The sequence below is a fragment of the Gavia stellata genome, chromosome 22 (genome assembly GCF_030936135.1).
Source record: "Gavia stellata isolate bGavSte3 chromosome 22, bGavSte3.hap2, whole genome shotgun sequence".
In the NCBI taxonomy this organism is placed as follows: Eukaryota; Metazoa; Chordata; class Aves; order Gaviiformes; family Gaviidae; genus Gavia; species Gavia stellata.
In genome coordinates, this window is record NC_082615.1 from 10,897,031 (window position 1) to 10,914,098 (window position 17,068).

Consider the following 17,068-nt stretch of genomic DNA (forward strand, 5'->3'; position numbering starts at 1 on the left):
GGAGATGGGGAGAGAGTAGGTGTTGCCACCTACCTTCTGTATGCCAGTTTAGTGACAGGAACACTCACCTGGACAGGGGAGACCTGGATTTCATCCTTTCTGCAGCTCAAGGCACTTGAAATCCACACCTTCCAAATTCCAAAAGACTGCTTTAACTGTTACACTCTATAGACAGAGCCAATCTCCACACTTCCCTTCAAAGCTTAAAGAATTCAAGAACTTTCAGAAAAAGAAGGGTATGAAGAGTAATTTTGGTTTCCTGTTCCTGCCTTCACGATTGTTTTAATAGTAGAGTCTCCTTTGATAAAATGCACTGAGGAAAGCTATGAGCAAAACCCAGACTGAGGACTGGCTTGCTTCCTGCGTTACAGAGAGGCTCTGTGAATGCCTGTCAGCCTCTGCGTTGGCTTCCAAGTGAGTGTTCCAACTACTACATTATTATCAAGAGTCTCTTCCTTTGACTTCTGTCATAAAAATTGACCTTGGCTCAGTTAAGAGACTTCCTTTCCGAAAGCTGTGCTCTACACTAAGTGGAAAGAGGTGCTTTATGTACAGCCCTGAATGACTGTCAAAACTCCCGAGGAATGCATCGCAGCTGCACTGGCATTTCCTACACCCTGGTCCCATACAACATGCTCAATGAACCTTTGGCAATACCCACGTTCTTTGCACAGGTAATCAGCGTAACTGCTCCGTGCTTGAATCCTGACTTCTTGAATCTTACACCCTGACTTGATCTGTGGATGTCCTTAACTTCTGTTGACTGCATCCACACACAGCAGGGCCCTTAGCTTAGATACTCTGAATCTCACTGTTGGAGCAATGCTCTTTTGGGGCGTCATGGCTTTTAAATGGCAACAAATAACCAGGACTGCAGCAGGAGCAGCTGATGAAAGATGAAGAAAATTTGAGATGAGAAGCTAAGTGCAAAAAAGTGAATAGGAAGAAAAAGACGGCTGGAGATACAGATACAAATGAAATAATGGATCATTTCATAAGTTACCAGAACAGAATACGGAAAAAGATGGAAAGGTGAAAAGAAAGGCTTCAGTTACAATCCTATTTTTAGCATCATTCAGTTGATTTTAGCAATGATATTTTGAGTACTGCGAAGCTTCTTCCATTGTAAGCAGTTGCCAAAGTAGTAGTAATTGAAGCTAGGTGATCTCTGGGGAAAGATATTGTTCAGGAGCGGGCTCACAAGACGGTCACCTCTCCATAACTGGGGATGGGGCAGGGGGAAAGTCGGAAAGAGAAGAGATGGATGTTGAGGACAGCAGTGTTTCTGCCACCATCTTCAGTGTGCTGCCACAAGACTGACAGATCTCACCCCCACTCAACTCTCTGCGACCCGTGAAGAAAGACCAACCACAGGTATGACTGAGGTCACCTAAGACCTGGTTTGCTCTCTGGAAATGACTCTCTCTATCAGTTAAACAGGAGAAACTGAATGGGGTAACTACAGTCTTAACTTAAGCATTTTTCTTATATACCTAAATTTAGATTATGTGAAATGTTTAAAAAATAAACTGTTTTTAAAATACTTCTCAGTTCTTCAACATTTCCCTGTACTTAAATTTAAAAACAAGAAAACTTTTTAACATCTCAAATTTTCCAAAACCCCTTGTGGCTTCTGCCCATACATTGTTCATTGATCTCACGGCTAGCATATTAAAACAATTCATGAGAAGCTCATTAAAACCTAGCAAGAAAAGTCTTCTGGTGCATTTCATCAGAGGAGATAATAGCCTACAATCTAGAGCATGAATATGTTACAAGAAACAAAACAGAGCCGTTCAGACAAAGAACACTTGGAATGTATTGTTCCCATAAGCAGATGTTAAATTACTTCACTGTAAAGTGGAATTTATAAAACCCAAAGAAATGTTATTTTTATGTGAACAAACAAGATTAGTTTATTATTTCAGCAGGGTGACACAAAATTCTCGTACATGTGTCTCACCATGTAAGCAGATGTGTTGAAAGTAAAAACTGGTTGTTGACCAAAAATGCTACGTGCATATAGAAGTCTTGACAGAGCAAGATAGAATGGGTGTATCCTGCCTGGTATACTAGCTCAAGCACGAATATAATTGTTTCAAAAACCTATCTCAGATAAGCCAGCTGGCTCAAGATTAAACTGTCATCTAATTGGAGCTATAGATCCTTGTGTGCAGACAGGACAAGGACCAGAGTCAGCTCTGAAGATATGCCTTGAGATAAGATGGATACAAAGAAAGCTCAGAAAAAGCCTCAGCCTTTCCTGGGATTTGTTAATATCAAATACATCCAACATAAAGCAAACAAAAATAAAAGGCTGGCTTCATGCTTGGGTAAACAGCTCAGGGTTGTCACGTTCTGAGGGATATTGTTCTTAGTCACACGTTCATTCTTACTTTTCTTACCAAAAAAAGATCTTACAGTCCATAAATATTCACTTCAGAACTGTTAAAAAACACTCAGACTACAATTATCTGTCCTAAAGAGCCTACTGATATTGTTTGTAATTCTTTCTCACAGTTAGGTGTACTTACATCAGTGTCAGGTCCCTTGTCAGCCCCAGGGCAAGAGAAGGTGACAAACTCATGGCATCTCTTATGAACCACAAAACAGCAAACTAGTAAGAAAAGAGAAACCGACAGTTAGAATGGCATACATTGGTGGGTTTTTTTCTGTTGTAACAAATATAATTGCAGAGGAAATAAAACTTACAGTCAAATATTTCACCTGTAAGTCAATGAAAGAAAGCAGAGTCTGATGTTAAATAAAGAGACACAAGAAAGGCAGACATCAAGTAAACAATATAATTAAAGAGGAGAAAAGCATCCACATTTAAAAAACAAAAGACTCTACACAATGATAAATTTTTAATGTTTAAGACAGCCCACAGTGTTAAAATATAGTGTGGGATGAACAATTCTACGAAGACACATCTCCTGAATCTAAATCCCCATCTGTAAGAGGAACTGTCAATGTGCATTCAGGCAAGAGCAGGAGGCATAAATGAGGAACATTAAGCTGGAATGAAACCCATCCTTGGGTAGGGGATTTGTTCACCTGCATGCCTTGGTGAAGATGTCTGCGAAGATCCAATGTCTTTACCAGTTAATTACTTCTGTGAGAAAGCAAAGCCCTGACTGAAGACTGCTGTAGAGAACAAAGTGTTCTCATATCACAGAATGGCAGGAGATAATGGGAAAAGAAAATTAGCTCCTGATTACAATATGACTCCCATTTAAAATTTATGAATGATCTGAAAGAACTTTTTCTTTCTGAGATAAGGAAAGCTTATTTCAATTCAATTATATCATGTGACCGAGGCTACAGGTTATCACACAGCATAGGTCTTACATGTCCCCCCAAACCACATAAAAAGAACAATTTGCTTGAGTGTGCTTACTTTGAGAAGCAGGTATTTTAGCTTTTCACCCTCACTACAGGTTCTTTCTTAATGTTAAGCTTAGTTCAGATATTTCAAAATTGGTCCACATTTCAACAAAAAAACAATCTAGATTTGAGATTGTGAAAATCTTGAAATAAACGCCATACTATCAAGCAGTGAGTCGGGAGATTATAATGAAATGATTCAAGAGTAATCCACAATTTCTTTACAGATAATACATTCCCTGAACATTTCAAATTTTGCATTTGCAATACATAAAAATACACTATTTCAAAGGAGACTTCTAAAGAATAAAATAGCTTTCAATTGATTGGCAATTGCAAACACTGAATTTCCTCAACTTCAATGGAAACCAAATTAAATTATCTCAATTTTTCTAAACAGCTCATTTCATGAAGCACCTTTAACAGTTCTCTTTCCTATTTAAAACGTGTATGAATTTCTTCCACCTAATGAAGAGAGCTGAGAAAGATGTTGTCAAGTGTACCTTCATGTCATTGCAGCATACAACGATGATTCCACCATAATGCCAGGCTGGCCTCATTTACATTCTTAAGTCAGCCGTCTGGCTTTAAAGAAGTCTAATCACCCTTATATCCTTCTCCAGCTATTTTTCATCACCATCCCATGCAGCAATTGTTTCCAACTGTTCTATTTCTGACATGGCATATGTTTATTCTTTGGGCAAACGGAATAAAATGGGCTTTGCTCCACTGATTCCAGATAAGCTCTGCCGACTTCACATGAGCCAGAGTTCTGGCTCAATGTATGCTGCCCACTTGGTGGTCTAGTTTGTTAATCAATCTAAATCCCAATGAATCCTACAATTATCATTTTGATGGTTTGTTTCTACCAACTGAAAGATCACTAAGTGGCAATTACTATTAATATTACTTGCAGCTGAAAAATGTTCCACTTCCAAATTGTATTTTTGGTTCCAAACCTTCCACTCTTCAAGACAATAGCCTGATTTATGTTTGCAGGAGTAAATCACATGCAAAAAAATAATCTCGTTACATCCTTCAGAAAACAGAAAAGTTAACTAATTACTTTTGTACACAGTGATCATACAGTTGCAAAATACAACACAATAATCTGTGCAAAAGATCTGAGAAATATCTCTGGAAAGGTTGTAGAACTGAGCTGCTTTACCAATGCCTGCCTTTCAAATTAGGATCTTAGACTGGCTACTCCAACTCTGCCTTGATTCAGCAAGAGCGTACGTTACAAAAACTCTGCATATTTGGACATCTATTTTGGGCAGTATTTATGAAACACCATAGTCACAGCCCATCTCCGAGCTGACAGCCTCTCACAGCGTGTTAAGGAATTCATTCAACTAAAGACAATGTCGACCTTGTTTTTAATATGATATATCACCAGTGTCAAGATAGATACGTAGGAAAAACAATGCCACTCTTTGCTACAGCCTCGTTCTATGGTTATGAACTTTAGCTACTAACTTCCATTAAAACGATGCTAATCACACCACAATGGAAATTCAGCTGCCAAAATAAGAATACCAGACAGCTTTTGTCCTTTTGCACTTTAAGCTACACTTCAAAAAAGTCATTTATTAAGGCTTCAGTTATCACTGTTGACCACTGAATTTTTTACAACCTTTCTGTTCAGCCTACTAACAGACTGACTGTTGTGTGCACCTCAACACCGGCAGTCTCAATTCTTTTTCCTTTATTTCCCATTTGTATTTGTAATGGGTTACGTATCTCTGAAGAACTTGGTTCCTTAGTAAGCAATTCAAAAAGCATCAGACCTGTCTCACCTTTTGAGAATACTCAACTGAGAACCAAACAGTTTGACATAAAAATAAACAATGGAATAGGCAACTCTCATGGAATCATAAAACTAAAGGGAAAAGGATAAGGGTGAACTAAAATCCCTTGTTAGCAGCCATCATTTCCATACATCCATACAAATGTAACATCCAAATTTTCGTTTTGAAATCCCGCCATTAGAGCGTATTTTAGCATTAGTTTTTAAAGTTTTCTTAATTTCACAAAGCAATACAGAGCTAGAGAATTCCTGTAAAAATTTACTTAGTTCAGATAAGTGCAAACAAAATGTTATCTGCTTAAAATAACATGCCTTTTTTTTAGGAATAGAGATGAAAAATAACCTCTCACTTGTTACTTGTTTTGAAAAGATGTTAATAGCTTCACATCACTTATTGCAGCTGTTAAGAAGTCACATTATGCTCACCACCTCCTTATAATGAAAGTTATATTACACTACTTTGCAGAGACTGCCAGGAAATTTGTTGCTTTACATTTTAACAAGAGTATAAGTAGAAGCGAGCTGGCACACATTACGCATAGTAGCTCGAGAGCAAGTGGTATCTCGAGGCTGACAGTTAAAATTAAAAAGAAAATTATTGAGGTATTTTCGGGTTTTGACAGCGTGATTATGATCTGCGGTGTATATATAGTATGGTTGTGAGCTTCCACCCTTTCCAGCTCTGGACTTGCTGGAGAGAAACACTCTCAGCAAGCCAGGGAGGGGGCACGGGGAGGGCAGAGGGAGTTAAGAGAGAGAACAAAACAGGCCTTGTGTTGCAAAAACAGACTAACTGCTAGCTCTCCACTGGCTGCATCTACCAGGCTGATCCCTCGCCCTCCATCCTCCCAGCAAAGCTACGGAGAGCAGAAAATGCTAAATGGCTATCAAGAAAAGAAGGAAGAATGTGGTAAGAAGCACTCAATGCATTCCCAAAGCAAACAAGCAGAAGATGCACTACATGATTTGTGGGATTTATGATACATAATGGAGGGCAATTCATTCTATCCAACACTTCTCTGTCGGTGCACAGTACTGAGAAAAATATGTTGTTACTAATAATATATATATATAGTCATCAGTCACTTAGAGTTAGAAGGCACTGCCATAAATTTCAAACTGTTTTCTAAATTATGCGATGTGCGAAGGTTATCATGATACATTGTTGGGTGAGAGTTATCTGCTAAAAAATACTGTTACTAGTAGCTTTCATATATGACACATACCGGTGAGACAGAAATGAAATATTACAGCAATAAATAACAGAGGCAATCTTCTCTATTAGATGATCTATAAAGGAGAAGCGCCTTTGTTGAGCCCCAGTCACCCACACATCATTTAGCCATATGTCTGAAGAGCTCTACAGCCACAAGCATTCCAAAGAACTAGGGGCAAAAATATCAAGACAAAAGTCATATACTTTACAATTTAGAATTATCCTAAAAGTCCAACAGATATTTAAAAAACACTTTTATACTCCCACTTTTGGAAGAAAAACAACAGGTTAGATGAGCCTTTCCAATAGACATTAATATCTCTACTAAACACAGTATGTATTTATTCAGTTAAAAAAAAAAAAAAAGAAGTTGCAAACCTAAAGGGCAGAGAGAATACATTTCTAAGAGAGGCTAACTGAGCCGCCAGTTATCGTCTATAGCGAAATCAGTGAGGTTTTTTCAAGTCATCTTTGACTCATTTTTGTAATGGTCAAGACTATTCTCCCAACTCAAATGATAAGTTTATAAAATCGTAACCACCATAAAAATTACGTATTATCTCCCCATCTAAACAAACTTTAAAGCTGTGGCTCTGCTGTTATGACATAATTAGTTGCCCAACAACAACAGGTATCCATATTCTTGCCTACATAATTTGTTTCTAGGTTTCAAGTATTGATTCTTCCAAAGGAAGCGGTAGAAGAGGTCTGGTGGCAGCAACAGGGAAATTACTCTGCGTATACTCAATATTTGTTGTTGGGTTTCTGCTTTTGGGTTTTGAAAAAGAATTTATTCTGAATTGGACTAAGGAGTTACAACAGAAGTCTAATAAGCATGGAATTACTGTCAGAGTACACTAGAGAACTTTAAGGGCCTCTACAGTAGCTTGGAGCACTGCATAATTTTTATGTGCTGTTTCACATGCTTTGCGTTTTCAGTGAGGCCACAGACTTTCCCCAAGGGGCCCATATTACTGGCTGGCTTGTTTTCTGCACGACACCAAGCAATGAATGAATTTGTCACATGGCAGGCATTAGTTCATTCTAAGATTAAATATAGCAATTACATTAAACGGAAATAGGGTACTACTTCAAAATAGACAAATCATTTAAATACCGACTACATTTGTTATTTAAATAAGCAGTACTGTTTAGATAAATTTACTAGGAATAGATTAAACTCAGGAACAGGGAATATTTCCAGAGCAAGAAGAGTAACAATTAAGAAATAGGATTTAGCAATACTTGTCTTTCTCTTTTTCTGAATGTATTATGATTGTAACTTGTAAAAACATAATTAAAATCCTCTTTATATTAAATATAAACAAGGGTGTAGATTATAAAACAAACACAAGTCAGAAGAAGTGCTACCTTTGAATGTTATTAGTATACTGAATCCGCAGGGAATTTTTAAGAATTGCATAACCCAAACTTTTTCAACATATATAATTTATAACACATCAGCTAGTTTTTCTGCCAATGTTTCACGCCATCTAGAAGGGAGTGCTGTCTCAAGAGAGTACCCTGGCTAACGCTTACAACTGTTATATGCAATCCTTCCACTTGGCACTTACAACACCTTTCTCACTAAAACAGCCTACAGCCCAGCAAGATGCAGTCTGTTCCAGGATAACATAGTTAATAAGAAAAACAACCGTCTCCCCCCATCACCTTAACCTGTTACTAAGCTTCTTAAAGCTCAGGTCACACAGCACCTTTACAGCACTAATCTGTGTAGTGCTGCACACTGCTTGCTTCAAGGATTGTCTTTATTTTCATTGCAGTTTCTGCAAACCTCCAACTACCCTCCCCAAGCAGCACCAAAAACCCACCTAGAAGTCAAAGTGCACAGCCTACATGAAATCAATATTGATAAATTAGGGCTGATTCCCACCGCTAAGCTCCAAGTCTGCCAGTCAATAATTGGTTTGCGTATCCTCAGATCCATACATCTGTCCTTGCTGCAGAGATTTTCAATTTTGTCAAGTTCAATTAGGGTAAATAAGTAGGGGGGAGGACAGAAATAAGACCTCTACTACATATTTTTAGAAGTTTAAGAGAAAGTAATGGTTACCTGCAACAGTATCTTATTTGTGTGAAAGGATTATACAGATCGTCTGGACAGTCTTAACTACTCAGGTCATTAACTCCTTTACGCTAAGTATAAAACAGATGGATGTCGCCGGTAAGCTGGCTTTGCAAGATCTACGGCAGTGTGCAAATACAGCCTGTACGCCTGGCAGAGAATGCATATACATTTTCATTTACCCAGACAACTTCGGCAGACCTGGTAGAACAGCAGGATAAAATTATAAATATATACCTGCAGCTATATATGTAACAGATTTTTAAAACAGTTTGGATTTAGTGAAATACCTCACATAACAAATTCAGATTTGTCTGAATACTATATTCAGACACATATTATACCAGATTTGTCATTTGTGCCTTCCATTACTGGGAAAAGAAGATACATGATATTGGTTTTTCCCCTAAAACTGTAGTGCAATGTTTGCAAAACTGAGGCAGAGTTTCAAAATATTAAAGTATTTAAAGCAATATAAAGTATTCAACACCATTTCAACCCAGTTGTTAATTATGTACTTTTTAAAAGAGAGAGATCACAGTTTCTATGTGAAGTCCTTGCTAAAATTTCACAAAGCTATTAATCTCTCTCCTTTGAGGTGTCCCATTTTATAAATGAATAATAACCCAGAAGTCATCTATCAAAACCAGAGCTGGAATAGCTATTTCAAGAACTTGTAACAGCAAAAAAGATGACCCACAATCACAGACTTTTTATATCACTTCTGTAGTATGAATTCACTGTAGTTGAAAAAATCTGCTGATCTTAACATGTTGTATGCCAGCGACAAAGACACTCTGGGTGCCTGCTATAATCTGCTTCGTAGCCGTGTACAAGCACAACAGCAAGGAACAGCACGTCTCTTTCATTTAAAGAACTAACACAATACGAAAGCCCACAAAATGTTTCTTGTGAACAGGAACATTAGTTCTTCAACTTTTTCAACTAATTCAGCAGAAATGGGATGTCTTAAATAAGGCAGCTGCCTTCAGTTTGGTGTATTACCTAACGCAAAAATAAAGGGCCGAGAAAGTGAGCAGTAGGAAGCGGCACAGGCTATACGTATTTTCAGACTGTATGAAACGACAGGATACAACAAGAAACCAATCTCCAGAATGCAGCTGTTGGGTTTTCTTTTGTTTTATAATGCAGCTGGAATCCTGGATGCCAACAGAAAGCAAAGAGCTTTTGGAAAATCATGGTAACTGCCTCTACCAACGCTACAAGACACGGTCTCATTGAATCCCAGTCACATCAGCTAGCGTGACAAAAGGAGGAAATCCTCAACGAGTAAAACCTTCACTAAAACTAAGAGCGATCACAGTGGCTTTGCTCTCACAAGCCCAGTTGCCATCACACACCACGTTCTTCCACTTCTGCCTCCATCCACCGAGCCCGGGACCAGCCCGACGGAGCCCCAGTCGGGGAAGCTGCCGTGGGCAGAGCTGCTCCTCGCTGCCAACCAAGCTGAAAACTTTATTGTTCAGTCATGAGATGCCTAATGCACTGAAGACAAACGTCTGAAAGACTTATGCGATTTCTTAATCTTTCATCTCACGTTAAATCACCCACATGGTCAATTTAACACAGCTTGCGCCACGCTTCACAGTAATGTCTCAATCCGTTCACAGCTCGAAGCACGGAAAACCGATGAAATACAGAGAACGTGCCTGTACAGCTGTAAGGCACGTGTGAGGCTTAGAAATATTTTAGAATATTTTAGTACTAATATTATAGCTTGTTTTTCTCAGCACTTCACTTCATAATTCAATGAAATCAAGCTACTGATGGCTGTAAACCAAAACATCTCCTTCTTTGAGTGTGATTCGTATGGACACAAATACAACAAGTGAAATGCCAGATCTGAATGCCAAGAGCTGAATATTAAGTATTTTAGTAGATTTTGAATTTAAGTCGAGGTTTTCAGTTGTGTTTGAGAAACCCTATAACACACTAACAAAATCAATGAAACTTAACTTGCCAGCAAACACAATCCACGCACTAATTCCATTATTGCCAAAAGACGGTATTTATTTTTCTTCAGGATGGGAAGAAGTGAGGCCAGGATGACATCGAAAAACGAACCGAGCCATATCCCAAGTACGAAATTATGAGAAATAAACTTCCTGCGATACCTGTTTGGACACAATCCTGATGAGATAACTAATTCCCAATTACTAATGCAACAAGGATAATCACACAATTCTACATTTATTCACACATGTGAAAGTCATTAAAAAGATGATAGAATCCTTTGACGTTCACTTTCACATAACACGATTCCAGAATAGTGTAATGGGGCTTCAGATGTATTAAAGCAGAATACGCATGCCTTGCGTATTTATTTAATTTTTAAAAGAAAACAGAGCACTTCATTTTAAAGGACGAAAGATCTAATTTCACAAAGAAATTTTATTACAGCATTTATGTGGCATTTAATGTTTACGCCTGGTATAGAATGACATAAATTTAAGTATGAAGAAAATCATCATACTGATCCACAGGAACACGAGCTCAGACACGCTTCCTTCTCTCCAGTCCAATCTCATCTGCTCTTTCCAGTTTCTTTCAGCATGGGGAAGGTTCAAATCAAAAGATAAATGTAAAACTTCTTAAATCTTGTCACAAAAAACTCACCTTGTATTGCTTAATGATAATGATTATCTCTGTAAGAGTTAAACTTGCACTTCAAACTGCAACAATTAGCTCATTTTTGTTTGCACGATTCATCAATTCTGTAGCCTGTCCTATGATATATTCTGTGCTAAAATGACTGCATTAAAAATGAAAGATACTAATTTTGTGCCCCAAAGGCACAAAAAACCCCTTGAAAGGCATTATTTAGTCTCTTGCAGATGCCAAACCAAATCATTTGGATAGAATGAAATTGTCAGGATTCATTGTATTACTGTATTTGCAGTGCAGTATGTAGTATCTTCAGTTAGAAGATGTACAGGCATTCCCATTTGGTGCTGGATTGTAATTACTATTAAGATTCAGATCTGGTAATTTATTCTACATTATCTCTAATTTGGTAGCTTTCTTTTCCTGAACACAAAATAGGTATTAATACATAAATATTACAGTCCTGTTAATTTATAACTTATATGAAAATAATGGTCCAATCAACTAACAAAGGGGAAGATACTAAAGACACATGAACAGCATCAACTGGCACCAACTACAGCAGCCCGGCATGGGCAGCAGCAGCAGGCAGCGACAGTCGCGTGGTCTGCAGTGCAGTTACGTACTGTGCTTGGAAATTTCTTAGAATCACAGAGTCGTTTAGGTTGGAAAAGACCTTTAAGATCATCAAGTCCAACCGTTAACCTAACCCTGCCAAGTCCACCACTAAACCATGTCCCCAAGCGCCTCATCCACACGTCTTTTAAAAACCGCCAGGGATGATGACTCAACCACTTCCCTGGGCAGCCTGTTCCAGTGTCTGACAACCCTTTCACTGAAGAAATTTTTCCTAATATCCAATCTAAACCTCCCCTGGTGCAACTTGAGGCCATTTCCTCTTGTCCTATCAAGTGCCTCAGTCTCTCTCTTGCCCTTTTTTTTTTTTTTTAAAAAAAAAAAAGTGTGATCAGGGTTAGGTATGGTGCTATATATCGGAACTCGTCTGTAACTTCTACAGTGATGCTCAATGTTCAGCTTCACTGCTGCAGCTCAGGATTACATTTACCATTTTTAAGGCTTCATCGCACTGTATATTCATCACAATTTTGCAATTGGTTAGTCCTACTAGGTCAGTGGCATCTTCGGCCATTTCCACCTATTGAGCTTCTGACCGGCAGGATATTTCACTTGCGTTAAAATTTACTAGTAGAGTAGTCCCATGTTTAATCCTGTTGCTGTTGGAAAACTGTGCTGTCCTAAACACGATGTTGCAGTATCAGATAAAAATTGCCTTTTCCTGTGTAAAGGGAATGTGCCTGGTTAGCACAGTGACCTCCACAGCAAGGGCAGATGCTGGGGTAGTAGGAGAGGGAATATGCCGTATTGCATGATCACATCCCACGTGGAAAATGCTAGCTGTTGTTCCAAGTCTACTTGTTCCTCTTGGCAGACAAATGATTAGCGACTAAGAAAGATTTCATCTCACAAAGAGCTTAATGACACATGATGTTAATTGTTGAGGGCTTTCATTCCAACTAAAGGAAGCAATTCAGTGCATCTTAGAGGAAAGTTGCCTTTTGGTCTTTCAACTTTACACTCTGTGATTTGCCATTCTCTTTTTTGACGTTGTTCATTGTGAAATTACTGCAAATAAACATGTAAATTATCACAAACGCCCAAAGGAGCTCAAAGGACTATCTCTGAACATTGGACTTTCTTAATGCAAAATTCTACAGTTTATAATTATTACATTTTAAAGACTTCCAGCTGACAGATGATTACCAGATTACTTCTTATATACCTTCACAGTGACCCAGTAGAAGACGCAAAAGGTAAAAGCAGGGAATGGGATGTATGTCGGAAGAAAGCATTACACAGCAGCAGCTTGTGCTGGTCTGTGGTAATGAAGCTGTTGCCTGCTTTTCTCTCCAGCATTTTGGATGACTACAACTTCACGATCAAAGAGCCAGCAGCCGCTTGCCATTCCTACCCTGAGGCCTCCACAAGTTTCATTCCAAGAAAATACAGATTTAATTTTTTTTAGATTTTTTTATGGCGATAATTATTCTCTGCATCTCTCAACCTATCAAAAGTGTGGCTTGAACAGCAAAAAGCATTTTAAAATACAAAGGTTCAAAAGATATAGCTGAAATTTTCAAAGGATACAGTGGAAAAAGAGAAAGTTCAGGGATGAGGGATACTAGTAAAACCAATTGATGATCACTTTAGACACTTTTCTCAAAGGGTTCAGACTAGGGTTTTTAATCTTACCCACCCATTCTGTTTCAGTAGTAGTATTCTATGAAAAAATTGAAGAGGTTTTGCGAATTTTTTTTCCTGTTGCTGTTTCTCTTCATTATTTTTATGCTACCCAACAGATGCCCAATACTTGTTGCAAGTATTACCCAATTACATACATCTTATTAAAGGGTCATCTGCTAGAAACTTCAATATTGCTTTCCTCCACTCATCAGTCACTGAAAACATAGTTTCATCCCAAAGTAACTGCAAGTTCTCAGGAAGAAAAACAACATACACAAAAAAATAAAACACCACATTAGACCAATTACAGTTAGAAATTTATTGCCAATGTAAGACAACACGTAAGACAACAAACACATACAGAAACCAATTACAGAATTTAAGAAAATTCACCCTCAGCCAATAGGTGGAAGATTTTTTTCCCCGAGTATGTTTGAAGGGTATATTATTTACTCACAACAAGCAGATTAATTTCTTAGGTTTGGTAGTTACCAAAATTACATGGTTGAATGAATAACATGTTATATTAATTAATTCCAAATAGCAAAAGTGGTATTTATAGGAAATACCTGTGGGTTCAGAGGTAGGTAGTACATCCATAACAAGATATGAAACCATGGAAACATGACATTTAATAATGAAGGAATTATTTACATTTGCAGTAAAACATTTAAAGAAAAAAAAATTCAAAACAAAGAAGTAGTTGAGTTGGGAGATCTGCAGCAAGAAAACCAGTATGGCAACAGGCCGCGGAATCTGTCAGCGTATACTCACTGTAACTTTTAAAGTTAAAGGTACATTTTGAGCATGAATTCAGGAAAATTGACCTAATTGTACACATCAATCTACTAATTCAGCCCTAGGCCTTCATGGAAAGGCCTCCTTAGTTCAGACATCTTGGTTCCCAGTACTTTGCCAGATCAAACGTTTACACTCTCAGGGAAACACTACATCAGCACGCAGAGTTGACATAGTGATGATTTCTTAAGTCATGGTTAAATGACCACTTTAATTTGACATATGGCACATTGCTGTCAAAACCAGTGGCCCTGTCTGCTGCCTTCTATGTCTTAACATTTACACAGTCAATTTTTTTTGGCAAGGTTAGGCTTTAGCTGGACCAGTTCCCCGAGCTAGCTCAATACACAGAACATGAAACTTCACGTAGCACAAAAATAGAACTACAAGACCACCATAGTAGCCTAGATTTATGGTAGATCTATACGAGACAAAGCAACCAGGCCATAATAACCTATAGGAATGTTAAAACTCAACCCATCTTGCATGATTAACTCAAAGAACTGAGAAGATTTCTTCAGTTTATCTAGATGGTTGACAAAGATTTCAAAACATTTTTCAAGTATAGACAACATTCCTAGAATTTGATCTTTATCTCAAAATGCTCCCCAAAATTTAGCCTATGTTTGAGTTCTTAGAATAGTGGCTATTCTTGTTACTAACTCCTTGTTACATAGAACCTTGGCTATGAAAATAGTATACAAGCATTTTCCACTGTATGGTCATGACATATTTGTGCAGTTTTTCCTGACTCACTGAAGCAGCAATATAAACAGTATTTCTTAGTTTACGTCAGATAGAATGAGTAGTATTCTCATGATATGGAAAGGTAAACACTATTTCCTATCCCATTTATTTACTAAAAGCACTATATTAGTGTAAGTAAAAAACAAGGCATGAATGTCAGTGATATGCTAGCTGATGTTTGTCTGAGAATAATGCTTACAACGGGCCAAGAATTTTCAAGCAGCAATAAGGGACTGGAATTCAGTAAGCCATGACTCAACCCCCCCCCCAAAAAAAAAAAACAAAAAGAAGAGACTGCAACTCTTTCCTACTTACCATGGAACATGCATAAAGGGTCAACAGTCCAAAAGTGAAGCAAATTAATTTCTGTCATTACTGTCTTCTCAGACTATTTTTATTCAAGGTTTTACTGTAGGACATATTAGCACTTTAGAAGAGATCATAAAGGCAACTGAAAAAATTAAAGCATTCTGTAATTGCGCATCAAATCTGTAACTTGGTAAGGAAAACAACAACCACAATTTGAGCTTTCAGTTGACAGTTTTTAAAAGCACAGATTACTAATAGGCAAAAGAAGAAATCTCTCTATTTTTCATGTATGTTAAAAAAAATAAAAACTTTATGAGTATTTCTTAAAAAGAAACCACTGAAACCACTTCCTTTTGACCATCAAAGTTTTTCTCACATAAATAACACCTGTTTTCCCTCACTAACTTAACTGTCCCCCTTCTTATATACAGTGCAACAAAGCAATTCAGCCTTTTTATAATACACATTTAACATCACCAGAAATTAGTCTTTTACAAGGTCTCCACAACGCACTTATGGATACTGGGATGCTGTATTATTCCAAAACTAATAAAAGCACTAGTGGATCTATCCATTCTAAAAGATAAGTTATTGCTGGAGGCATAGCATAAATCACCCCACTAGGTATCTGGAGAAGTTAAAAAGGTTCTATTTTATTTTTCCCCAGGAAGAATTAAGTACAGGTCAGATATGTAAGTGTCATTAGACTCTCTGCTTAACTGGAGCACTCTTCTAGCACGCCAGTGAGTCGGGGGGGGGGGGGTGGGGAACCCCAGCCAACAAAAAGCAGACACTCGGCCTGGCATCCAGCCCCCAAATGACATCTGGGAGCAGTTAGTCACTAGATACATAATGCATGAAACACGGCTCTGCGTTCTGCCGGGCAGCACAGCGCAGCAGTTGGTTGCAATCAGGTCCCACGTTTCCACACCATACTGGTACGAGAACAAAACCACATGCATCCATGCATGCAAATGCACAACCACGATTGCAAGAAAATACATACAATCATGGCAAAGGAAGATACACAGACAGCACTGTTGAGTCGCTTCCATTAGCCCATATAGAGGAAAGACATAGATAGCATAATTAAAGAACTTCAACGGGATAAGATTTCTTTGTTGTGCTATGAAGTCCACACAATGATGATGGGAAACGGGGGAAACGGAGAACAAGATGACAAAACCTCAAGGTTTATTGAACAGAGTACACAATCCAGAAAGTCTATGGCAAGTCACCTCACTTAAATAGTCTCCCCAGTGCTACAATCTATACATGTCCATACATCTCTTACTTCCCGAGTTGTGTAATTCAGACGTTCAACGTTGCCCATGGAATGTCTACGTTCTAATGGATCAATGTCCGTACTTGGCAATGTTCCTCCTTAGGCCTCAGTTTAGTAACAAAGATTATTCCGTAGCCAGTTTGGAGCAAGGTAAAAAAAGCCACTTTCTCCCTTGCAAGATTTGGATTTAAGTCCTTATAATCAATAGCCTGAATAATGTCCTTTTATATAATGCAGCTCACTCATTACATCTCACCCACACTTCTTAAATGCTGTTTAATATTTCTGATTGTGAATATTCCATTATTTCAGCCAAAAATAGCTTTTATTTTCAATCATTTTATGCCTTTTAATGCTGCACACTGCAGGGTGCTTAAATCCTTCACAAACTGAGTAAAATAATGCAGTAAAACTGTATGAAAGCAAATGATTTATATAAAACTGCATATTCTCTCTGTAAACAATGTGGAACTGTTACAGAAGAGGATGGAAAATAACAAATTCCAGTAGATTCCAACTGGCATGCAAACAGATGAATTCTAC

General features: G+C 37.9%; 1 protein-coding gene across 2 annotated transcripts in view; it reads right to left on the reverse strand.

Moving 5' to 3' along the window:
* PRKCA (protein kinase C alpha) overlaps window positions 1-17,068 on the reverse strand; it is a 155,797-nt gene that overhangs the window by 92,226 nt on the left and 46,503 nt on the right. For both annotated transcript variants that reach the window (XM_059828371.1, XM_059828372.1), the window contains exon 3: window positions 2,535-2,617. In XM_059828371.1, the coding sequence (XP_059684354.1) occupies window positions 2,535-2,617 (83 nt within the window). The remainder of the gene's footprint in view (window positions 1-2,534; window positions 2,618-17,068) is intronic.